Below are 23325 nucleotides of genomic sequence, written 5' to 3' on the forward strand. Positions count from 1 at the left end.
CCTGTCCTGAGGAAGGGTATGACCCTTACCTCCAGTAATGTCAGCAATAATTTCTTTCAAACCAGGCCCGAATAAGGTCTGCCCCTTGAAAGGAATGTTAAGTAATTTAGACTTTGAAGTCACATCAGCTGACCAGGATTTAAGCCATAGCGCCCTACGCGCCTGGATGGCGAATCCGGAATTCTTAGCCGTTAGTTTAGTCAAATGAACAATGGCATCAGAAACAAATGAGTTAGCTAGCTTAAGTGTTCTAAGCTTGTCAATAATTTCAGTCAATGGAGCTGTATGGATGGCCTCTTCCAGGGCCTCAAACCAGAACGCCGCCGCAGCAGTGACAGGCGCAATGCATGCAAGGGGCTGTAAAATAAAAACCTTGTTGAATAAACATTTTCTTAAGGTAACCCTCTAATTTTTTATTCATTGGATCTGAAAAAGCACAACTGTCCTCAACCGGGATAGTGGTACGCTTTGCTAAAGTAGAAACTGCTCCCTCCACCTTAGGGACTGTCTGCCATAAGTCCCATGTAGTGGCATCTATTGGAAACATTTTTCTAAATATAGGAGGTGGGGAAAAGGGCACACCGGGTCTATCCCACTCCTTACTAATAATTTCTGTAAGCCTTTTAGGTATTGGAAAAACATCAATACTCACCGGCACTGCATAGTATTTATCCAGCCTACACAATTTCTCTGGCACTGCAATTGTGTCACAGTCATTCACAGCAGCTAATACCTCCCCAAGTAACACACGGAGGTTCTCAAGCTTAAATTTAAAATTAGAAATCTCTGAATTAGGTCTCCCCGATTCAGAGACGTCACCCACAGACTGAAGCTCTCCGTCCTCAGGTTCTGCATATTGTGACGCAGTATCAGACATGGCTCTTACAGCATCTACGCGCTCTCTCGTCTAACCCCAGAGCTATCGCGCTTGCCTCTCAATTCAGGCAATCTGGCTAATACCTGTGACAGGGTATTATTCATGATTGCAGCCATGTCCTGCAAAGTAATCGCTATGGGCATCCCTGATGTACTTGGCGCCATATTAGCGTGCGCCCCTCGAGCGGGAGGTGAAGGGTCCGACACATGGGGAGAGTTAGTCGGCATAACTTCCCCCTCGACAGATCCCTCTGGTGACAATTCTTTTATAGATAAAGACTGATCTTTACTGTTTAAGGTGAAATCAATACATTTAGTACACATTCTCCTATGGGGCTCCACCATGGCTTTTAAACATAATGAACAAGTAGTTTCCTCTGTGTCAGACATGTTTGTACAGACTAGCAATGAGACTAGCAAGCTTGGAAAATACTTTAAACAAAGTTAACAAGCAATATAAAAGACGTTACTGTGCCTTTAAGAGAAACAAATTTTGGCAAAATTTGAAATAACAGTGAAAAAAAGGCAGTTAAACTAAAGAAGTTTTTACAGTGTATGTAACAAGTTAGCAGAGCATTGCACCCACTTGCAAATGGATGATTAACCCCTTAATACAAAAAACAGATTAACAAAACGAAAAATATGTTTTTTAAACAGTCATAACAACTGCCACAGCTCCTACTTTTGAAGCCTTTTGAGCCCATCAGAGATGTCCTATAGCATGTAGGGGACTGCTGAGGGAAGCTGAATGTCACAGTTTGTAATTTTAACTGCACCAACTGTAACTTTTATACTATAACAGTGGAAAGCCTCTGTTTCTAGGCAAAAATAAAGCCAGCCATGTGGAAAAAGCTAGGCCCCAATAAGTTTTATCACCAAAGCATATATAAAAACGATTAAACATGCCAGCAAACGTTTTATATTACACTTTTATAAGAGTATGTATCTCTGTTAATAAGCCTGATACCAGTCACTATTAAATCACTGCATTTAGGCTTAACTTACATTAATCCGGTATCAGCAGCATTTTTCTAGCAAGTTCCATCCCTAGAAATATGTTTACTGCACATACCTTATTGCAGGAAAACCTGCACGCCATTCCCTCTCTGAAGTTACCTCACTCCTCAGAATATGTGAGAATGGCAATGGATCTTAGTTACTTCTGCTAAGATCATAGAAATCACAGGCAGATTCTTCTTCTAATGCTGCCTTTGATAAAACAGTACACTCCGGTACCATTTAAAAATAACAAACTTTTGATTGAAGTTAAGAAACTAACTATAATACACCACTCTCCTCTTACTACGTCCATCTTTGTTGAGAGTTGCAAGAGAATGACTGGGTATGGCAGTTAGGGGAGGAGCTATATAGCAGCTCTGCTGTGGGTGATCCTCTTGCAACTTCCTGTTGGGAAGGAGAATATCCCACAAGTAATGGATGATCCGTGGACTGGATACACTTAACAAGAGAAATATCAATCAGGAGATTGTTGTACCGTCACTGTGTCCTAATCCTACTTCAAAGAAGGAACGTCTTTTACACAATCTTGACGTGGTTCGTGCTTTAAAGTTTTATTTACAAGCTACTAAAGATTTTCGTCAAACATCTGCATTGTTTGTTGTCTACTCTGGACAGAGGAGAGGCCAAAAGGCTTCGGCAACCTCTCTTTCTTTTTGGCTAAGGAGTATAATACGCTTAGTTTATGAGACTGCTGGCCAGCAGCCTCCTGAAAGGATTACAGCTCATTCTACTAGAGCGGTAGCTTCCACATGGGCTTTTAAAAATGAGGCTTCTGTTGAACAGATTTGTAAGGCGGCTACTTGGTCTTCTCTTCATACTTTTTCAAAATTCTATAAATTTGATACTTTTGCTTCTTCGGAGGCTATTTTTTGGAGAAAGGTCTTGCAGGCAGTGGTGCCTTTCGTTTAAGCGCTCCTTCATCCGTGTTCTATAGCTTTGGTATTGGTATCCCACAAGTAATGGATGATCCGTGGACTGGATACACCTTACAAGAGAAAACAAAATTTATGCTTACCTGATAAATTTATTTCTCTTGTGGTGTATCCAGTCCACGGCCCACCCTGTCATTTTAAGGCAGGTGTTTTTTATTTTTAAACTACAGTCACCACTGCACCCTATAGTTTCTCCTTTCTCTTGCTTGTCTTCGGTCGAATGACTGGTAGTGGCAGTTAGGGGAGGAGCTATATGGACAGCTCTGCTGTGGGTGATCCTCTTGCAGCTTCCTGTTGGGAAGGAGAATATCCCACAAGTAATGGATGATCCGTGGACTGGATACACCACAAGAGAAATAAATTTATCAGGTAAGCATAAATTTTTTTTTTTTTTTTACAGGTAAAAGAGCTGATTTCTTTGGGGCAATGCCCCGCAAAAGGCCCTTTTAAGGGCCATTGGTAGTTTATTGCAGGCTAGGGTTTTTTTTATTTTGGGGGGGGGGCGCTTTTTATTTTGATAGGGCTATTAGATTAGGTGTAATTTGTTTTTATTTTTGATACTGTGCTTTTTTTTGTAACTTAGGCCTAGATTTAGAGTTTGGCGGTAGCCGTGAAAACCAGCGTTAGAGGCTCCTAACGCTGGTTTTAGGCTACCGCCGGTATTTGGAGTCAGTCAGGAAAGGGTCTAACGCTCACTTTCCAGCCGCGACTTTTCCATACCGCAGATCCCCTTACGTCAATTGCGTATCCTATCTTTTCAATGGGATCTTTCTAACTCCGGTATTTAGAGTCGTGTCTGAAGTGAGCGTTAGAATTCTAACGACAAAACTCCAGCCGCAGAAAATAGTCAGTAGTTAAGAGTTTTCTGGGCTAATGCCGGTTCATAAAGCTCTTAACTACTGTGCTCTAAAGTACACTAACACCCATAAACTACCCCTAAACCGAGGCCCCCCCCACATCGCCGCCACTCTAATAAATTTTTTTAACCCCTAATCTGCCGACCGCCACCTACGTTATACTTATGTACCCCTAATCTGCTGCCCCTAACACCGCCGATCCCTATATTATATTTATTAACCCCTAATCTGCCGCCCCGCTATCGCCGACCCCTGCATATTATTATTAACCCCTAATCTGCCGTCCGCACGCCGCCGCCAGCTACATTATAGCTATGTACCCCTAATCTGCTGCCCCTAACACCACCGACCCCTATATTATATTTATTAACCCCTAATCTGCCCTCCCTAACATCGCCGACACCTAACTTCAAGTATTAACCCCTAATCTGCCGATCGGAGCTCACCGCTACTCTAATAAATTTTTTAACCCCTAAAGCTAATTTTAACCCTAACCCTAACAGCCATCTAAGTTAAATATAATTTTATTCTAACGAAATAAATTAACTCTTATTAAATAAATTATTCCTATTTAAATCTAAATACTTACCTGTAAAATAAACCCTAATATAGCTACAATATAAATTATAATTATATTATAGCTATTTTAGGATTAATATTTATTTTACAGGCAACTTTGTATTTATTTTAACCAGGTACAATAGCTATTAAATAGTTAAGAACTATTTAATAGCTAAAATAGTTAAAATAATTACAAAATTACCTGTAAAATAAATCCTAACCTAAGTTACAATTAAACCTAACACTACACTATCAATAAATTAATTAAATACAATACCTACAATTACCTACAATTAAACCTAACACTACACTATCAATAAATTAATTAAATACAATATCTACAAATAAATACAATGAAATAAACTAACTAAAGTACAAAAAATAAAAAAGAACTAAGTTACAAAAAATAAAAAAATATTTACAAACATCAGAAAAATATTACAACAATTTTAAACTAATTACACCTACTCTAAGCCTGATCGGAACAGCCAATAGAATGCAAGCTCAATCTGATTGGCTGATCGGATCAGCCAATTGGATTGAACTTGATTCTGATAGGCTGATTCCATCAGCCAATCAGAATTTTCCTACCTTAATTCCGATTGGCTGATAGAATCCTATCAGCCAATCGGAATTCGAGGGACGCCATCTTGGATGACGTCCCTTAAAGGAGCCTTCATTCGTCGGTAGTCCGTCGGGCCAGCAGGATGTTCCGCGTCGGAGGTCTGCAAGATGAACATGGATCCGGAAGAAAGAAGATTGAAGATGCCGTTGATAGAAGACTTCAGCCGGATCATGGACCTCTTCAGCTCCCGCTTGGATGAAGACTTCAGCCGGATCATGGACATCTTCAGCCCCCCGCTTGGGCTTGGATCAAGACATCGGAGGAGCTCTTCTGGATCGATCGGTGAACCTGGTATGGTGAAGATAAGGTAGGAAGATCTTCAGGGGCTTAGTGTTAGGTTTATTTAAGGGGGGTTTGGGTTAGATTAGGGGTATGTGGGTGGTGGGTTGTAATGTTGGGGGGGGGGTATTGTATGTGTTTTTTTTTACAGACAAAAGAGCTGAATTCTTTGGGGCATGCCCCGCAAAGGGCCCTGTTCAGGGCTGGTAAGGTAAAAGAGCTTTGAACTTTAGTAATTTAGAATAGGGTAGGGCATTTTTTTATTTTGGGGGTCTTTGTTATTTTATTAGGGGGCTTAGAGTAGGTGTAATTAGTTTAAAATTGTTGTAATATTTTTCTGATGTTTGTAAATATTTTTTTATTTTTTGTAACTTAGTTCTTTTTTATTTTTTGTACTTTAGTTAGTTTATTTCATTGTATTTATTTGTAGATATTGTATTTAATTAATTTATTGATAGTGTAATGTTAGGTTTAATTGTAACTTAGGTTAGGATTTATTTTACAGGTAATTTTGTAATTATTTTAACTATTTTAGCTATTAAATAGTTCTTAACTATTTAATAGCTATTGTACCTGGTTAAAATAAATACAAAGTTACCTGTAAAATAAATATAAATCCTAAAATAGCTATAATATAAATATAATTTATATTGTAGCTATATTAGGATTTATTTTACAGGTAAGTATTTAGCTTTAAATAGGAATAATTTATTTAATAAGAGTTAATTAATTTCGTTAGATTTAAATTATATTTAACTTAGGGGGTGTTAGTGTTAGGGTTAGACTTAGCTTTAGGGGTTGAAGTTAGGTGTCGGCGATGTTAGGGAGGGCAGATTAGGGGTTAATACTATTTATTATAGGGTTAGTGAGGCGGATTAGGGGTTAATAACTTTATTATAATAGCGGTGCGGTCCGCTCGGCAGATTAGGGGTTAATAAGTGTAGGCAGGTGGAGACGACGTTGTGGGGGGCAGATTAGGGGTTAATAAATATAATATGGGGTCGGCGGTGTTAGGGGCAGCAGATTAGGGGTACATAGGGATAATGTAGGTAGCGGAGGTTTACGGAGCGGCAGATTAGGGGTTAAAAATAATATGCAGGGGTCAGCGATAGTGGGGGCGGCAGAATAGGGGTTAATAAGTGTAAGGTTAGGGGTGTTTAGACTCGGGGTACATGTTAGAGTGTTAGGTGCAGACGTAGGAAGTGTTTCCCCATAGACAACAATGGGGCTGCGTTAGGAGCTGAACGCGGCTTTTTTGCAGGTGTTAGTTTTTTTAACAGCTCAAACAGCCCCATTGTTTTCTATGGGGGAATCGTGCACGAGCACGTTTTTGAAGCTGGCCGCGTCCGTAAGCAACTCTGGTATCGAGAGTTGCGGTGGCGGTAAATATGCCTGTACGCTCCCTTTTTGGAGCCTAACGCAGCCATTCTGTGAACTCTCAATACCAGAGGTATTTAAAAGGTGCGGCCAGAAAAAAGCCAGCGTTGGCTACGCGGGTCGTTACCGACAAAACTCTAAATCTAGCCGTTAGTGTTTGTAACTTAGTGGGGTTTTTTTGTAACTTAGTAATTTTTAATAGTATATTTAAATAATTTTAGTATTGTTAGGGTTTCTTAATATGTAATATAGTTAATTTAATTGCTAGTTTAATATAATTGTAGTATAATAGTTAGGGTAGGTTAATTAATAGTTTAATATAGTTTATTTTAATTCTAAAGTTGTTTTAATTTATTATAAGGTTGTTGGGTTTAGGGGTTAATAGCTTAATTTAGTTTATGGCGATGTGGGGGCTGGCGGTTAGGGGTTAATAGGTTTAGTTAATGGTAGTGATGTGGGAGGCCAGAGGTTTAGAGGTTAATACCTTTTATTTTGGTGGCGGCGGGGTCCGGGAGCGGCTGGATAGGTGTTAATAACTTTATTAAAGTTGCGGCGGGGTCCAGGATTAAACTTTTTTTTTTTTTTTAAATTGTATTTATGTCCAACAAAAGGGTACAATAATACACATCTTGCAATCGATAGAATACATAAAATACATAAGTGAATGTACAAGAAAGAAGATTAGCATGACATTAACATGAATTAACATGCACTGCAGCTACCTGATGATGCAGCAGTTAGAAATAAGTGTTGATTTTACAGGATCCGAGACATATCAGCCATGGGGAGTATGTACCACAATGTTGGGATTTTGTTTTTATTTAACAAACTAACTTAATAAAATAAAATAAAATAAAATAAAAATAAAAGTTAAACTAAACCCAACTAAGACTACATTATAAAGATTACCCCTACTACTCTGCATTCTTCAGATAGGACTACTGTTATGAACTTGATCCTATATAAATGAAAATGTGTATAAAAATTATGAAACTTATCACAATATGGCAACCTATGCAGTGGCGCTGCATGTTAGTAGCAAGGCCTTGGATGGAAAAAAAGGGGTGCTACAAAAATACTTTGAGTATATGTTTACTCCAAGCCGTAATGCAAGAATCTCAAGCAGGCTTGCGTGAGTGTGACTATAGTGGGTTTTTCTTATAAAAATGCAATGAGTGTACAGTTTTATCATTCTGAATGGAAGGGAGAAGATGCTATTCTGCGTCTCAGCACCACTGCCCCAGGGCCCAGGTTTTTTTCTTTTTTTTGAGAGAAGTGCTGCAGGCATCCAGATATAAGGAGTAATAAACATGCCTTTAAATAAATATCTCCGTTAATATGGTATAAATAGATTAGTGATGGAAGAGCACCAAAGAAGGTAAAAACAAGGAAAGAAAAAAAATAAAAAATCACAGAGAAAAATGTGCATTAGAGTTCTATCATTTAAGCAAGCATAAAGATGGCATTATACAGAATATTGTCCCCGAGGTTCTAACTCTAAAATCAAACCTGAGGTTAATTACTTAAAGTGAAAGTAAACTTAGTGGTTATGCTATGCACATTTACACAATGAATCGAAAAACAATAGGACTTTCATTCATCGTTTTTCTTTTAACAATCATTAAATACCTTAATCGCCGCATCTAAAGTCTTTTTTTTTTTTAGTTCAAATTCAACCCGTTGTTCATACCGCAATTAACTTCCTGGTCACGTTTTCCTCACCCTCCAATTGACTTTCTGGCCGATCGGCGGCCGTTGAGCTACGTCATACAGGGCTGTAACCTATTGCGCATGCCCAGAGTCTAATCTACACTGGATTTTCTCTGTTGCGCACAGTTAACAGTCATTTGCTGCCAAGGTAGTCCACATTTCAGAATGCTGCCTGATAAACATTGCATGCGCATTTTGCTCTGGATCGGCGATCGTAGCTTTAATCGTCAACGCGCATTAACAATACTTATAGAGCGGGTGTGACTGCTCTATGCGTAATGTATAGAAAATCCAGGAAGAGGAGGGTGGGAGGAGCGACGGAGATAACGGTAGGGAAATAAAAGATAAAAATATAAACACTATTATTAATTAAATTTAAAAAAACCCATAGCGAAACGGTAATATTAGTGATAAATATTAGATAGATATGTGGAAGAGGTGAAAAATTTACTTTCACTTTAATCTTCATGGCCGTTTATGCAGCATCATTATAATATCATGTAGCTAACTTACAAGCAGTAGGCACCCAATACTGAGTTTATATGGTTATATAGTAGTATGACAAAGAAGGTTTTATGAGGTGTTTCCTACTCAAACAAGTGAGGCATTCATAGGAATAAAGTTAAGCTATGGTCATAGAAACAGTAGGGGCAGGTGAATAAATAAATAGTGCCAAAGAGTCAGCAGGTTAATAATGATACCCAGCTAGGTACTATTAGATCAGAGAAAGCTACACTATGTCTATAGTGTCCAAGAGATTATCCAAGGGTATACATACAAATACTATAACAGTGTACTGGGAGCTTTTTAATGCTGTTACCCCACCTATCTGAATAGACATTACCTAGGCAATGGTAAAAATGGCAGATTGATTGTCGCAGGGTAATTGGAGAGGACCAATCCGGCATGGAATGTGCAAAATAAGCCAGGGTTTTTTCCTTTAAAACTGAATAACAATAATAATAATAGCCAACAGGGCTAAAACCGGCAATAAACAACTTCAAAATGATTATGTCAAAAATAAGCAGGAGGGGACCACAAAGGATCTGTGTATGCAGGCGCAAAAGTCTCATACGTTTTATAGTACACAAATTTTCCCCTCCGATGGAACACTAACCAATGCTTGTCACTGAGGTGCTATTACACCAGAACAATGTTGTGCAGGATTTCAGAGCAATGTCCCACCAGAACGGAGTCCCGTAAACAAAGTCACCCAACACCGTTAGGCAAATGGTCCCCAGCACGTCCCCTCCAGCAGTCCATCAAGTATGCATGATGATACAAAGAATCCAGCGCTTCAGAAATGTAAAGCTGTGACGCAGCCGCCAATCGCACCCCTCCAAGCAGACTGAGTGTATGTAGAGACATCCCGTTTGTACACTCAGCCATCCCAGGTGATATGTCAGCAAGGTTTTGCCTCAAAGTATAAGGTGAGTGTAGTGGGAGCTCCGCGGGATAGTGGTTAATCACTGAGGCCGGCTTCACATCAAGCATAGAAGGGGGATCCTGTAGCAAGTCCAGTACAAGTGGCGTCTCGACACGTTGTTCCCCCATACCCGAGGTGCAAGCCAAGATCTCCCCCGACACACTTAACTGGCAATCCACAGTCAGCGCGGTGGACACCCGCAGAGGGGGCAAGCCCTCCAACATGAGATAAGATGGATATCTTTCAGCCGGGCCTGGATAGAGAATGTTTGAGTCGTCAGCTGCGGTGGGCCTTTGCAGATGTGTGGAGAACAAGTTCCGCGGGTCCCGCACCGAGGAACAGGTTTGCATGCTTGCTGGGTCAGTTTTCGTTAGGCAGGGTCTCCCAGTAGCTTGGATCGCCTCATATAGTTTTTCATAGCTTGAGAAGAGACGATCAAATGCAGGCAGAAAAGCAGCAAAAATCTGCGCAGCAGCGTTGTATTCTGATTCCATTGCTTTAAGCTTAGTAGAAAACAATATATACAAAGTCCCTCATGGGTTCTAATTTAGTGATATGTCTTCCGGGGAAGAAGAGATTTAATTACTTCTATCTGCCTGAGGTTCCCGGACAGCTTATCTGTCAAGGGAGATGCAGATGGCATAGAATAATGGCCATTTATTAGAAATTAAAAGAGAATTTCTTTGGAGCAACAGGAGTTTGCTGCCATCTTCTAGAACCGCCCCAGGGTTAAACATTTTAGTATAGTGGAGGCGTTTAGTGACAGGATATAAATAAAGTTGGGAAAAAACCGAATAGCAGCGAGATCGATGACGGTTAGTTAACAACAGTCCGATGCTTTTCGCCCCGTACTTGGTTTGACGGCTTTTTTTATAAATATGGAGAGCGTATTCAGGTCCGCGGCCGCGATGTTAGGTGAGCGTTTTGGTGCCGGCGAATGCAGCATAGTTGAGGCTTTGATAAATATCCCCCACAGTGACTATTATTTATTTTATCATTTACAGTGAGTTTTTTCTTATATATTTTGTACAGTTGATAGTTTGAATTATTACACTGTACTTGTGAACACATATTATTATTTTTTTGTATTATTTGTAATGTTTTAAAGCACTTTCTTTTTGTACTGATGAGTTCCTTTACATTTTAAATTTAATTTTCCTTTAAAGGGACAGTCTACAATTTAGTCATTTTAAATTTTTACTTTTAGATTAAGCTGCAAATAGCCTCCTGCACCCCGTTCTATATAATGCAGCAGGAACAGGTAAAAAGTTATTTTAAAATGAATATTGTTTCTGGCCAGTTTGAAATGGCTGCCAAGCTCAGCCTACTGATGACATCACAATCTGGGCTACATCTATGCACTCTGCTGAGTAGCATTAACAGTCTGTTGAATCCAACTAGTGAGCCTTTTGGGATTAGACGCCATATGCAGCCCAGATTGTGATGTCATCAGTGGGCAGAGCTTGGCAGCCATTTCAAACTGGCCAGAAACACTATTCATTTTTCTGTTCCTGCTGCCTGATGTAGAAATGGTGCAGGAAGCTATTTGCAGCTTAATCTAAGGTAAGACTTTAAGATGACTAAGGTATAGACTGTCCCTTTAAGGAGTATATTACCAATCATTTGTAGGAATCAGAATGTCCTAAATAATAACATTTTCACTATGTTTTTTGCCCAGACTTTGCACAAAAAATGTATTAGAATGAACATCTTGATTGTGATATTTAGGGCAGATTGGGTCAGAAATGTTCAGTTATCTCACACAGAATCATGATCTGCATTACTGTTGGCCGTAGGCAGAGCTATATACTAGGGCGATTGTTCACTTAGTAAATAAGCCAGCCCATATGTCCCCACTGCTTAATCATACTGTGTGTTGTCTTTAGTAATGCTCAATTATTTTCTAGTCATCCCAAATGAATTGGTCACATTACCCGATTGCCTTTCAGCCATCTACTGCCAGTAAAATGATTTCCCTGCATGCTATAAAGAAATGACTGAACCATTGGGATTAATTACATATAGATAACTGTGGATTACTTACTAATAGGATATACTGGGTGCTGTCTCATGCGTTGTCTTTATCCTGTACATTTATTATTATTATTATTAATAATATTTTGATTTAAGCTTTTTTTTTTTTTTTTCATTTTGTCCTTGTGTTTACCACATTGATTAAATAATCTTATCTTTTCAACATTTGTACCATTTAAACCATTATACCTCACAACCAGAACACTGTGCTCTAATGTCTAAATAATAAAGGATATAGTCCCAAATGGATTGCAGTTCTGTATTCAGCAGGTCACCTCACAAAGCAGCCTTTTAAACTTGCATTCGTCCTTTACCTTGTGTATGAATATGTATTTACTGATTTGGTGACTTTAGCTATTTCCCCAGAATTACAGCATAGACCTAAAGTCCTGTCTCATGATCACTAAATTTATAACCATTTTCACTCAGGGTTCCTGGAAGGTTTGAAAAACTTGCTCTATGACGAAGACGGCACTGTGCGGCAGAAAACAACAGAGGTATTATATATTATGGCTCGCCATAGCATGGGAAGGTAAGAGTCAAAAGCAAGAATAAAAAATGTGATGCTTTATTGAAAAGGTTAAAAACTAGTTCAGGTTACATTTATTCTACAATAACTGCAGATTAACCAAAAGGACAATCAACCCTTACTTGTAGAACTGTTGTGAACATAAACATCTCTGTAGGTCCACTTACTTCTAAACTTCCATTGTCATCTGTACCTACCTATAGGTGGTTACAGTTCCTAGAGATCCTTTTGGAACAGATGTTTTATTATTTTACAGTATTCTTGAATCAAGAGGAATCCTCAGCATAAGTCACTGCTACTTAGGGTTTATGGTTACTCTATCTATTGTGTTGATTTTAAAGACAGCTGTTTTCTATCCTGCACCCTGGATGGCATTTAGGTGCTGCTCCAAATGCAAAGCCATTTCAGATCCAATAGAAATTCCCTTGTTAGAACAACTTATCACACGTTTTTAAAATGTATCCATGCAGCAATATAGCTCCCTATATCTTGCATGGGAACAGTTTGTGATACATTTCCACAAAGGACTTCAGATGGACTGTTATAGAGGCTGTTGTTACCATAGCTTACTGTTTAGTATATAGTTTATATTTTATTATAATGTGGTCACAGAAATATGAAGAAGTTCCTGTTGCCAGCAGTCTTGTCATCAAAAGGATTAACTTATTTTACTAATGCAAAGATAGCAGTGAGTAGTGTGAGGAAAGTGAGTATGAGCTCGGTCAGGGGTGTCAAACTGGCGGCCCAGGACCTCATCTTTTGCCGCCCACGACACCACCAGGAAAAATAATAATTATAATATGCTTTTTACTTAAAGAGCGAGCATGCTTACTGCTAGGGTTGTGCATGCGGGCAACATCTATTCAGCTTTCTAATACAATGACTGTATCCCTTTGTTCCGGCATTGAAATTCACTCGTTGTATAGTGAGCAGCTGAGCTACGGTAGTGAGATCATTGAAACCTCTGAAACTTTAATGAGCCTCGTTGTTATTAAAAAAAAAAAGAAAAAAAGTAAACTCACAGGTAAGAGTATAATGATTTATTTGACACATGCAGCACTTCTTTATATGTGTTCTTTACTATGGCAGCACTGATTTCACGCATCATTTTCATAAATTTCTCTTTAACTAAAATCACATACTTTATATTTGATAAATAAATATTTGATATATTTTTATTTTATCTGGGAGAGCAACCAGATGAAGCGTGTGTGTCACCTTTTAAAAAGCATAAGAGCGTGTTTCATGAAGCCAGAGTAAGTTACTTAGGGGTTACAGAACACAATCTTTTGAAATGTATGCAGTTATAGCAAACGCCACTGCTGTGTTTAGTAATAGTAAGATATGTAGGTAGTGTGTGGCCCACATGAGTTGCACTTGTATAGAAAATGGCCTGTGACTTAAATGAGTTTGACACCCCTGAGCTAGGTGTTAGAAAGGGAGGTGGAGAGGAGTTGGACAACTGTTCCACTTAGGTAAAGTTGAGCCCATGGGGCCGATTTATTAAGCAGTCAATGCTGCTTAGTCGTAAGACCGCTGCTCCTTAACTTGTCTGCCACCTTTGAGGTGGCGGACAGCAATCACGATCAAGATGATTGACACCCCCTGCTAGCAGCCGATTGGCTGCAAATGGACAGGGGCGGCATTGCGATGATAAATTCCGACAGTGTATTCTGTCGGCATCTAGCGATGTCGGGCGGACATGATCCACTACAGCGGATCATGTCCGTTTGACATTTAATACATCGGCCCCCATGTCTGATTTTGCTCTTTTCCTCCTCGATACATCTTAACTTTTGTTTATTGAGGATCTACTAAACAGTTTTTTTTTTTTTTGTTTTTTTTTTTATTCAATTTCTAATCTGGATGCTCTATAAGTAGATTTACTGTTGGTGCTAGCTCTAATGCAACATGTATCTCATGTGTACAACAAGAAGTTTTCTCCTGCTGCACATGTTGGTACTGATATTATTTTCTGTGTGGTATCCTCTTACATTATCTATTCGCACGTGTGTGTGTGTATATATATATATATATATATATATATATATATATATATATATATATAGCAAATAGGGATACAACGCACAGGGATACAAACGGCGATCGCCAGGACCGTAACGAGTAGCCACTGATCGTAGCAGCGAGAATGTGTGCTCTATGAAGCGCATGCGCAATGATAACCAGTATCAAACAGTAAGCGCAAGCTGCATATACTATGGGGTGAGAAAAGTGACTCCTAATTGGAGGAGATGGACAAGCTCCTTAGACCAAGGCACCAAAAGATAAAAACTAAGACTGCCTGCAACTAAATGCAAAATTCAAGATGCACACGAGGGAATGGACCTAACAAAATACGAGTGGGCATGGGTTGTGGTGCTAGATATAGCAGATAATAAATACAGGAGATAATACAGGGGATAATAAAGGGATAATAGTAAGTCAAAAGGCGGGCTTGGCAGTTTTTTCACAGTGGGGAGGGTCACTTGTGGGTATAAATGTTTTGTGGTCACTCTGTTACATTGGTCTGATGGATGGAAAGCATTCCCCGGAACGTCACTAATTAAAAGCAAGTTTTGCATTTATCAAACCCAGCGAGTGCTGTATTCTAACTATATTCAGCACCCTGACATTTGAAGATTGTTTGTGAGAGTGCACCTTATATATATATATATATATATATATATATATATATATATATAGAGAGAGAGAGAGAGAGAATGAGAGAGAGAATGAGAGAGAGAGAATGAGTGCACTCGCCAGGACTTTTCAGAAATTTATTCCAAATATGTGAACGTTTTCGGGGGTTTAGCCCCTTCCTCAGACATACAAAATAACAATATATATATATATAATATATATAAAGCAGTGCTGGCTTTAGGCAAGTGCTGTAAATTATTTGCTACTTCAAAAACGTAGATGGAATTATGTGTATTGTAATTGGAGAGTGATGGAGGAATAATGTGAAATTAGTAGTGGGCCCCGATAAGTTACTGAGGACTGCATTTTGTGGTGTTAGCTCTAGGCTGGAGACTCCAGTCATACACAGAACTGCAGGATGCTGCAGAATAGATATAAATTCATGCAAAGAGAGAAGCGCTCTACCAGGAATGAACAGCTCAGTAGCTTGTTCTATTGTGAGTTACCACCTAGGAGCAGCCTCTTTTAGCCCAGTTGTGCTTTTCACAGAGGAGAAAAGGGGCAACCAGACGTGGACTCCTTGCTCAATATGCTTAGAGAAATATGGCTGCACCTTACTGACGAGGCCCAATGAAGGCCGAAACAATCGTCTGGGGTTGTCTTGTTCACAGAGGAATGGCCTGGAGTTTCGGCACTGGACTGACCGTAATAGGAGAGATCAGACTGATATACTACAGGAAAGTTCTACCATAGAACAAGCTAACAAGTTATTGAGCTAGTTGTTGTTCCTGAGAGTGCACTTTTCTCAATGTGCATGGTGCAGATATACACCAAGACTCAATATAAAATATACATGATATCCCCCTCTCGGTCTTTTTCTCGGCTCGATTATTTTTTTTGTCACTCATGGACACTGCAGACGGTTGCGGCGGCCAGGATCGTACCTTGTGTATGGTCAGACCACGATGCAGTAGTTGTAGATATCACTTTCTCCCCCTCGGGGGAGGGTGGACACTCTTGGCGTCTACCAGAATACCTCCTCGCAGACCCTCAAGTCCCACTTTGGATACGGGAAATAGAGGGGTTTCTGAGTATAAATGACATGGGATCTACATCTGCGCTGACCCTGTGGGCGAAGCTTAAGGCCTACCTCCGCGGGCTCTTCATGCAAAAGTCCTCAGAGATTAGAAGACACAAAGGGGCCAGCTTAGCCCAACTATATCATGATTACTCTATCTCTAGGACTCAGCTTAGAAGGGCTAGAACAGACACCCTGGTCAGGAAGGTCCAGACTCTCAAAAAGCAGATCGAAGCTTGTGAACTGGAGAGAGTTCAGAGGGGACTTTATCTTCTGAAACAGAGATACTACCACAAAGGGGATAGGGCGGACCGGCTCCTGGCCCACAAACTCCAACAGAGAACCTTACTGAACAAGATAGCTTATATCAAAAGAGACAGCAGAAAATTTTATTCTCCTAGCGATATAGGAGATGTCTTTGCAGACTACTACAGTGGTTTATATCAGATATCTGCTGACCCCTGTTCCCACTATGGGCCGGCACACGTTATCCTCAAGTTCCTCGACAAACTCCAACTGCCGCAGGTTCCGGATGATATGAGGGATCTTCTCACTGCCCCTATCACAGTGGAGGAGATTGAGAAGACGATTAAGAGCCTTAAGGCACATAAATCCCCAGGGCCGGACGGCTTCGATGCCATGTTTTATAAAAAATTTGTCACCCCACTATGTCCTCTTCTTACTCGTGTGTTTGGTGAGGCCATGGACGCTGGTAGCTTCCCCCGGGAATTCTTAGAGGCATCAATCATAACTATACCCAAACCTGGGAAGAGCCCTGAGTTCTGTGAGAGCTACCGCCCAATATCTCATTAATGGAGTTGTAAAGCTATACGCAAAAATTCTAGCCTCAAGGCTAAATAAAATCCTTCCGGGTCTGATCCACCAGGATCAGGTGGGATTTACCCCGGGACGCCAGGGCTCAGACAATACCAGGCGTCTGTTGAATATCTTTACTGAGACAGCCGCACTTAAGATCCCACTGGTTACCCTGTCGTTAGATGCTGAGAAAGCATTTGACAGGGTCCGGTGGGAATACATGATCGAGGTTCTGCGCTCTTTTGGATTCCCTCCTGCTTTTATCACGGCGGTAATGGCCCTATACTCGGGCCCATCCGCTAGAGTCAGAGGACTGGGGTTTGTATCTAGAGCTTTTGAGATCAAGAATGGCACGAGACAGGGGTGTCCCCTATCGCCACTTCTTTTTGCTCTCATGATGGAACCGCTGGCGACGAGACTCCGGGCACCCCCTCTATCCAACCCCTGGTGTTGCATGATATCCCGCAAGTCCTAGCGCTATTCGCAGATGACTTGACGATCTTTTTAGCGGACCCAGAAGAGTCGCTTCCTGAATTGTTTAGGATCTTGACCGAGTTTGCTAACCTAACATATTACAAGCTCAATTATACCAAGACTGAAGCCTACGCTATTGGCCTAGCCGAGACCACTCTGGAGACCCTGAGGAGAACATATCCATTTAAATGGTCAACTGAAGGATTGAAACACCTGGGGGTAATGCTCTCTCATGACCCTAAGCGAATAGTGACCGCAAATTACGGGTCACTGCTCAAGGAGTTCCAACAGACTGTCTCTAGTTGGAAGGTACCGGAGGTCTCTTGGACGGGTAGAGTTGCGGCTGTTAAGATGCTCTTACTCCCAAAGTTGATCTATTTCTTTCGGTGCCTCCCGGTTCCTGTCCCAACATATCTCCTCAACCACTTTCAATCTATCTTTACGAAATACGTGTGGAAAGGGCGCCATGTGCGGCTACCCCTGACCCAACTACAAAAACCAAAAAGATGCGGAGGCTTGTCGATGCCAAACATAACATTATACTACAAGGCTGCTATGCTCTCGCATATTACCGCCTGGGGGGTGAAGGACTGCTCCGCAGGGTGGTACCAAATAGAGCAGGGCTCGCTGCCCGCTGGAGTGGACTTGGCCACTCTTATATGGATCCCAGATCATGCAGAGGTGCTGAGCGGAATACATTGCCGCACAATCAAGACCTGCCTGAAGCTTTGGAGAGAGCTACGGCCTCTTGACTTGGTGACCCCGCACCCCTCCCCTATACACTCTATCAAGGCTTTACTACAGTGCCTTCCTGAATCCCACCCCAGGAAATGGGAAGCCTTAGAGATCAGACTACTCTCAGACCTATATAGGGGAGACGTCCTGGCTATTCCACCCCAAACTTATCCGACGGACAACTTCCCTAGAGAGTTGCAATTCGAATACCTCCGCCTAGTTTCGCTCCTTTTATCCTGGGGATTTCAGAAAGCTAACATGAGAGTTCTCACCAACTGGGAGAGGAGATGGTTGGCTGGTAGACCTCTACGGGGCTCCCTATCGTTCCATTACAGAATTCTTCTTAACTCCCCTCACTTCTTAAAAACTCGGTCCACAGAGGACTGGGAGAGAGACTTAGGGGCAGTGACATCAGATGGTAAATGGCAGCGTGCTCTCCAGGATGTCAGCGCAGCGGTGCGCTGTTCCAACCTGTATGAATTATATCTTAAAATCCTACTTCGGTGGCATTGGGTCCCAACCAGGTTGCACAAAATATATCCCTCCAGGTCAGCGGACTGTTGGAGAGGATGCGCCCAGCGAGATACCCACCTCCACATCTGGTGGGAATGCCCCAAATTGAACCACTTTTGGACCCAGGTGGCGAGGCTACTCCGGAGGTTGGGTCTTGTCGACGACCTCACAGGAGATACGGCGCTCTTTCATCTTGGACTGCAGGGCCTCCCAAAGTCATCCCGTCTGCTAGGTGTTGTCATCCTCTTAGCGGCAAAACTCGTTATAGCTAGGCAGTGGATGAAACAAACCCCTGTTACGCTTACCCCAGTCCTTGAGTCCTTGGATTACATCCAAAACATGGAAGAATACGCGTTAAGGGTCGAAGGTCGTTTTGACTTCTATTGCTCTATATTGTTGACATGGGAGGAGTTTAGGAGACCTGACGATGCCGGCGTTTTGGTGGGCGAACAGATAGATGTGCAGCTCTAGAGACTGGGCTGTGACCCTGTCGGCCCGATCACTCCTCCAGCCTTCAGTGGCCCTTCTCTTTTTTTTTTTTTTTTCTTCCCCATTACCTCTTCCCTTCCCCCACCTTCCCCTTCCCCCCACCTCCTGACCATGGTTCTCTGGGATATACCCCTTCCCCATAACCATAAGTTATCCTCCAGTTGTTTCCCGCATCAGAATTTAACAATTATCACAATGTTTGTCTTAAGATGATGGCAATTACCTAACACTTGGTTTCTTCTTTATATGATTTATATTGAGAATCCTTAATCCTAAGAGTTCTGTCTTCCGATGAGTACCAGTTTTCAGGTCCCATAAGTGGACCTAATTCACACTGTTGACGCTTGCATGTTATGTTAATTAATTATAAGAAAAGAGGCATTATTAAGGTCAATACCGTGCTCCCATTATTGCTCAGTGTATCTGTTCGAAAGAAGGAATTACTGTCATGTAATACTGTTTGAGATATTGTCCTTTATACTGTGTTTGTACTCTGACTTGTTTCATTGCCTCAATAAAAAAAAATAAAAAAAAAATATACATGATAATGCAAAATAAATAAATAGTTCTACAAGCACACAAGCTGCTATAAAAATGTACGTGCACTCTACTGAAAAATTGTAAGATCTTTCCAATTTGCTGATATTATTACATTTGCTAAATTCGGTTGTTAACTGAACACATCTGATGAGTTAATGACAAGAGGCATTTATGTGCAGCCACTAATCACCAGCTAGGTCCACATAGTGCATTGTTGTCACTGAGCCTACTTAGGTATGTTTTTTTTATCAAAGGATATCAAGGGAACTAAGCAAATTACATAATAGAAGTATATAGGAAAGTTGCTTAAAATTGCATGCTCTATTTGAATCATGAAAGTTTAATTTTGACTAGACTATTCCTTTAAGCCCTCCAGCAGCAAAGAAAAATCTTAACATCAAGCACTGCATTAACAAGTGCATATACTTGGATATAAAGGGCAACATTCCCCTCCAGCAATACTAAGAATATTAATAAGATGATTGATACTGCAGTTTTCTCCAACATAGGTGTGTCCGGTCCACGGCGTCATCCTTACTTGTGGGATATTCTCTTCCCCAACAGGAAATGGCAAAGAGCCCAGCAAAGCTGGTCACATGATCCCTCCTAGGCTCCGCCTACCCCAGTCATTCTCTTTGCCGTTGTACAGGCAACATCTCCACGGAGATGGCTTAGAGTTTTTTAGTGTTTAACTGTAGTTTTTATTATTCAATCAAGAGTTTGTTATTTTCAAATAGTGCTGGTATGTACTATTTACTCAGAAACAGAAAAGAGATGAAGAATTCTGTTTGTATGAGGAAAATGATTTTAGCAACCGTCACTAAAATCCATGGCTGTTCCACACAGGACTGTTGAGAGCTATTAACTTCAGTTGGGGGAACAGTGTGCAGTCTCTTGCTGCTTGAGGTATGACACATTCTAACAAGACGATGTAATGCTGGAAGCTGTCATTTTCCCTATGGGATCCGGTAAGCCATGTTTATTACGATTGTAAATAAGGGCTTCACAAGGGCTTATTAAGACTGTAGACTTTTTCTGGGCTAAATCGATTCATTATTAACACATATTTAGCCTTGAGGAATCATTTTATCTGGGTATTTTGATATAATAATATCGGCAGGCACTGTATTAGACACCTTATTCTTTAGGGGCTTTTCCAAAGCATAAGCAGAGCCTCATTTTCGCGCCGGTGTTGCGCACTTGTTTTTGAGAGGCATGGCATGCAGTCGCATGTGAGAGGAGCTCTGATACTTAGAAAAGACTTTCTGAAGGCGTCATTTGGTATCGTATTCCCCTTTGGGCTTGGTTGGGTCTCAGCAAAGCAGATACCAGGGACTGTAAAGGGGTTAAAGTTCAAAACGGCTCCGGTTCCGTTATTTTAAGGGTTAAAGCTTCCAAATTTGGTGTGCAATACTTTTAAGGCTTTAAGACACTGTGGTGAAAATTTGGTGAATTTTGAACAATTCCTTCATGTTTTTTCGCAATTGCAGTAATAAAGTGTGTTCAGTTTAAAATTTAAAGTGACAGTAACGGTTTTATTTTAAAACGTTTTTTGTACTTTGTTATCAAGTTTATGCCTGTTTAACATGTCTGAACTACCAGATAGACTGTGTTCTGAATGTGGGGAAGCCAGAATTCCTATTCATTTAAATAAATGTGATTTATGTGATAATGACAATGATGCCCAAGATGATTCCTCAAGTGAGGGGAGTAAGCATGGTACTGCATCATTCCCTCCTTCGTCTACACGAGTCTTGCCCACTCAGGAGGCCCCTAGTACATCTAGCGCGCCAATACTCCTTACTATGCAACAATTAACGGCTGTAATGGATAATTCTGTCAAAAACATTTTAGCCAAAATGAACACTTATCAGCGTAAGCGCGGCTGCTCTGTTTTAGATACTGAAGAGCATGACGACGCTGATAATAATATTTCCGAAGGGCCCCTAACCCAGTCTGATGGGGCCAGGGAGGTTTTGTCTGAGGGAGAAATTACTGATTCAGGGAACATTTCTCAACAGGCTGAACCTGATGTGATTGCATTTAAATTTAAGTTGGAACATCTCCGCATTCTGCTTAAGGAGGTATTATCCACTTTGGATGATTGTGACAAGTTGGTCATCCCAGAGAAACTATGTAAAATGGACAAGTTCCTAGAGGTGCCGGGGCTCCCAGAAGCTTTTCCTATACCCAAGCGGGTGGCGGACATTGTTAATAAGGAATGGGAAAGGCCCGGTATTCCTTTCGTCCCTCCCCCCATATTTAAAAAATTGTTTCCTATGGTCGACCCCAGAAAGGACTTATGGCAGACAGTCCCCAAGGTCGAGGGAGCGGTTTCCACTTTAAACAAACGCACCACTATACCCATAGAGGATAGTTGTGCTTTCAAAGATCCTATGGATAAAAAATTAGAAGGTTTGCTTAAAAAGATGTTTGTTCAGCAAGGTTACCTTCTACAACCAATTTCATGCATTGTCCCTGTCGCTACAGCCGCATGTTTCTGGTTCGATGATCTGATAAAGGCGGTCGATAGTGACTCTCCTCCTTTTGAGGAGATTATGGACAGAATCAATGCTCTCAAATTGGCTAATTCTTTCACCCTAGACGCCACTTTGCAATTGGCTAGGTTAGCGGCTAAGAATTCTGGGTTTGCTATTGTGGCGCGCAGAGCGCTTTGGTTGAAATCTTGGTCGGCTGATGCGTCTTCCAAGAACAAGCTACTTAACATTCCTTTCAAGGGGAAAACGCTGTTTGGCCCTGACTTGAAAGAGATTATCTCTGATATCACTGGGGGTAAGGGCCACGCCCTTCCTCAGGATCGGCCTTTCAAGGCAAAAAATAAACCTAATTTTCGTCCCTTTCGTAGAAACGGACCAGCCCAAGGTGCTACGTCCTCTAAGCAAGAGGGTAATACTTCTCAAGCCAAGCCAGCTTGGAGACCAATGCAAGGCTGGAACAAGGGAAAGCAGGCCAAGAAACCTGCCACTGCTACCAAGACAGCATGAAATGTTGGCCCCCGATCCGGGACCGGATCTGGTGGGGGGCAGACTCTCTCTCTTCGCTCAGGCTTGGGCAAGAGATGTTCTGGATCCTTGGGCGCTAGAAATAGTCTCCCAAGGTTACCTTCTGGAATTCAAGGGACTTCCCCCAAGGGGGAGGTTCCACAGGTCTCAGTTGTCTTCAGACCACATAAAAAGACAGGCATTCTTACATTGTGTAGAAAACCTGTTAAAAATGGGAGTGATTCATCCTGTTCCATTAAGAGAACAAGGGATGGGGTTCTACTCCAATCTGTTCATAGTTCCCAAAAAAGAGGGAACGTTCAGACCAATCTTAGATCTCAAGATCTTAAACAAGTTTCTCAAGGTTCCATCGTTCAAGATGGAAACCATTCGAACTATTCTTCCTTCCATCCAGGAAGGTCAATTCATGACCACGGTGGATTTAAAGGATGCGTATCTACATATTCCTATCCACAAGGAACATCATCGGTTCCTAAGGTTCGCATTCCTGGACAAACATTACCAGTTTGTGGCGCTTCCTTTCGGATTAGCCACTGCTCCAAGGATTTTCACAAAGGTACTAGGGTCCCTTCTAGCCGTGCTAAGACCAAGGGGCATTGCTGTAGTACCTTACTTGGACGACATTCTGATTCAAGCGTCGTCCCTTCCTCAAGCAAAGGCTCACACGGACATTGTCCTGGCCTTTCTCAGATCTCACGGATGGAAAGTGAACGTGGAAAAGAGTTCTCTATCCCCGTCAACAAGGGTTCCCTTCTTGGGAACAATAATAGACTCCTTAGAAATGAGGATTT

The 23325-nt window shown here is 41.2% G+C and overlaps 1 protein-coding gene across 1 annotated transcript in view; it reads left to right on the top strand.

Annotated features, from left to right (window-relative positions):
* The window catches only part of RSPH14 (radial spoke head 14 homolog), a 491790-nt gene that overhangs the window by 21510 nt on the left and 446955 nt on the right, over nucleotides 1-23325 (top strand). Inside the window, exon 2 of the mRNA XM_053701996.1 lies at nucleotides 12127-12229. Coding sequence (XP_053557971.1) covers nucleotides 12127-12229 — 103 coding nt within the window. The remainder of the gene's footprint in view (nucleotides 1-12126; nucleotides 12230-23325) is intronic.

Source organism: Bombina bombina, chromosome 2 (assembly GCF_027579735.1).
Source record: "Bombina bombina isolate aBomBom1 chromosome 2, aBomBom1.pri, whole genome shotgun sequence".
NCBI classification, from domain to species: domain Eukaryota; kingdom Metazoa; phylum Chordata; class Amphibia; order Anura; family Bombinatoridae; genus Bombina; species Bombina bombina.